The sequence below is a fragment of the Solanum pennellii genome, chromosome 10, assembly GCF_001406875.1.
Source record: "Solanum pennellii chromosome 10, SPENNV200".
Taxonomy (NCBI): domain Eukaryota; kingdom Viridiplantae; phylum Streptophyta; class Magnoliopsida; order Solanales; family Solanaceae; genus Solanum; species Solanum pennellii.
The window spans coordinates 25,187,116-25,190,648 of record NC_028646.1 but is presented as its reverse complement, the minus strand read 5'-3'; the positions used below and the strand labels follow the sequence as shown (position 1 = coordinate 25,190,648).

The following is a 3,533-nucleotide window of genomic DNA, read 5'->3' as shown; positions in this document are numbered from 1 at the left end:
ATCAACCGTTGAATTTTTCTACTTTTTACACTAGCCATCTCTTTTCTACTTTTTTTATTATTATTATTATTGAAAATTGAAAAAAAATATATTCACTTGTTTTAAAAGAATGATCTAGATTTTCTTTTAATTTATTTTGAAAAATGTTTTAATTCTTTTTTTTTATAATATTTTGATTTTAATTTTCCACCTGACATATTTAATATTACAAGATTAAAGGATATTTTGATAAATTTGAAATAACTTTAATTACAAACCACAAGATTAAAAGATTTTATTTCTTTTCTTAAACTCCATTTCAAATCAAATTAGGGCTTTTTTTTTTAAATGGAAGAAATATAATTTTGTGTATTTAGAGAATGGGGGCTATATTATATGGGTGTGGGGAAGGAATGGAGTGTATTGATCGATCTATTGGACAATGAGATGAAGACAGTTAATGTAGAATGACACTTAGAAAAATATTAGCCATTTTTTTTTCTTTTTATATTTTTAGTTGTTTCTTAATTAATATTATATTTTAAGATAAATATAAAATTTAGAGTAAAATATTGTTGTGTTTAGACAAAATCATAATACGAGTTTACTTTGGATCCTCCTTCAAAATGGGGAAGGGGCAGATAATGAGAGCGAAGGCAAGATAATTAATATCATAGGTGTATATAATAATATGGAAAAATCGTTTTGTCTAGAAAATTTGGACGTTAAATTTTCCTACTAACATTAAATTTAAGAAAATTGTAAAATCCATTGATACCAAACACAGCCTAAGAGTGTAGCTGTTGGGTTTAGCAAGAATAAATGGAAAAAGAAAAGAAAAAATATAAAAAGAGAGAATACATATAAAAAGTGAGGGAACTATTTTGGAGAGAAAATAAAAAGTCATTTGCAAAGTGCAAATGAAAAGTAATTTCTCCCATAGCTAAAAGAAAGCGAAATTGTTGTCCTTACATAAGGAAACACTTCCTTTATTTCTTAAAGAGCTAAGAAGAAGGTGCCCCTCACGCTGTCATCGGCGCTCTAATTAACAGAATTAATTTGCGGGTAACGGTAACATTACGAAAAGTTGTTATTCTTTCCGAAAAGTCATTATTTTCCTAACAGACACATTTTCGAAAAATTGTTGTTTTTTCTAAAAGACATAACTTTCTGGATAAAACGGGTCTTAACACTAATTAACAGAATTAATTCGCGGGTAACGGTAACATTACGAAAAGTTGTTACTCTTTCCGAAAACTCGTTACTTTTCAAAAAGCTATTATTTTTCTAACAGATACATTTTTCGAGAAATTATTGTTTTTTCCAAAAGACATAACTTTCTGGATAAAACGGGTCTGAACAGACACTTTTCTTGCTGAAAATGACTATAAAAGGAAGTCATTTATCGTTTTTTCAAACATTGAAATTTTCCTTCTCTGCATATATATTTTTCTCTCAAAATCAAAGTGTCGATCGACTGATTCTGTGTGACTTGTTGCTGTTCTTAAGTTCGCTAAAGTTAAAGAAGTTTGAGGTAACACTATTTCTTTAACAAGATTAATCCGTTTTATCTTGGGAGAAATTAATTCATAACCTCTGATACAGAAAGGGGATTAAATTTCTTAAGGAGACATAATAATTTCTGTGAACTCGAATTATTTTATATTTTTTCTGCTTCATCTTATTTTTATTTCTCTTTATTGGCTAACCTTATAAATACAGAAACACTTTACGCATATTTCTTGGACATGATTGACCGTACATTTTGATTGAACTTTCTTTATCTACTTATACGTTTATTCTATCAAACAATTCAATTACTTTTTGTTATATATATCTACAAGTCAATACTAAAACAAGGAATCAATGACTTTACCACATCATTCCATATTTATTCAAAATGAAATTGAATTTTACTTACTAATCAAAGAATAATATTGTTTTATGATATGATTGTTTTTGAATAAGATGTTTTAGTTTAAATATAGTAATTATATTAAAATAAAAAGTCAGTCACTTTAAGACATTATTTGATCTTCATTCAAAATGAAGTTGAATTTTAGTTACTAACAAGAGTATTACACTGTTTTTATGATATGATTGTTTTAAAATAAATATTTTAATTTAAATAGTGACTAAATTAAAACAAAGAATCAATGACTTTAAGACACAGTTTGGCCCCCAGTCAAAATAAAATTGATTTTTAATAACTAATCAGAAAATTATATTGTTTTTTGATATGATTGTTTTAGAATAGGATAGTTAAATTTAAATTAAAAAAATAGTGATTGAGGTGACATTTTAATGTAATTTAATATATTGTCTGTTTAATTTATATGATACATTTTAAAATCTATTCATAAAAGAATAACATAACTTTATATTTTAAAACTTTTTTAATTTTAAATTTCTCATTTTATTACTCTTAATAACAATATAGAAGTGTTATGTCATATCGAAGAGCACAAATTTTTTTTGTTTGAACATTAGATTTTAAAATTGAAATTTAACATTTTATGTTTTAGAACCTGCGTTTTTTGGAACTTCAAATTGTGTTTGAACAATATACATTTCACTTGGAAATTAATGTGAAATTTCTGCCTATCAGTTTTTAAAATTTGAAAATTTGTTTGATTCTAATGACCAATCAGATATCTTTAAATTATAGTTCAAAATTTATGTTAAATTAAACAGATGAATTTAAAAATAAAATTTCAAAATTTTATGACCAAATAAATGATAAAAAAACCGTTTTCGCTTTTCTGAGTTTTGTTAGGGATATATAGAAGGACGGGTGGTGGGTGAAAAAATAGGAATAGACTTTATGAAAAGCTAATGTTAAAATTAGTACTACTTTGATATCGTCATTCCTATTACGTACATTTTACATTATTGTTACTTTTGTGCATAATTTTTTTTGCAGTAGCTCTAACAGGACAATTTGAGCTAACAAAACTATTAACTAAATGAAGATAAGTATTTAATTCATGACAAGTTGCAATGTTAATCCCATTAAAGTATGGTGAATCACTACTACTTAAACGTAACTCACATCCAACATCTGCATATACCCATTGACTATCTTCCACAAGCTTTTTCATCCAATGATCACTTTTTTCCACAAATTTATCATCATCGTCGTTGTTGTCAATGACGAATCCAGGAATTTTTGTTATAAGATCGTCTGAGTTGACGATACGCAAAATTTTGGTACCTTGTTTGTCAAGATGGTATCGAAAACTATGGTTTCCAACTCTTGGACCACCAAAGGACATGACTGTTACTAGTGGTATATCTCTGAAAAATTGTTTAATATCATAGGCTGTTAGAGTCGCTAACGCGGCCCCAAGGGAGTGACCTGCGATGGTGAAGCTTAAAGTTTCACCATCGTATAATTTTTTAATTCGGTCTATTTCTTCTCTAACCATGTCTTGTAGACTCTGTTGCGCGTCTATTTTGGATGTATATAAACTTAGGAAACCACTTTCAACCATTGGGCAACATATGGTATGTTTAATGTTAGGGAGAGGAGTTAGAGTGGCTCGTAGATTCTC

The 3,533-nt window shown here is 27.4% G+C and overlaps 1 protein-coding gene across 1 annotated transcript in view; it reads right to left on the bottom strand.

Annotated features, from left to right (window-relative positions):
- Positions 1-2,852: 2,852 nt before the first annotated feature.
- LOC107002071 (phospholipase A(1) DAD1, chloroplastic) overlaps positions 2,853-3,533 on the bottom strand; it is a 1,567-nt gene continuing 886 nt past the window's right edge. Inside the window, exon 2 of the mRNA XM_015199989.2 lies at positions 2,853-3,533. This exon is cut by the window's right edge and continues 1 nt beyond it. Within this exon, the coding sequence (XP_015055475.2) occupies positions 2,853-3,533 (681 nt within the window).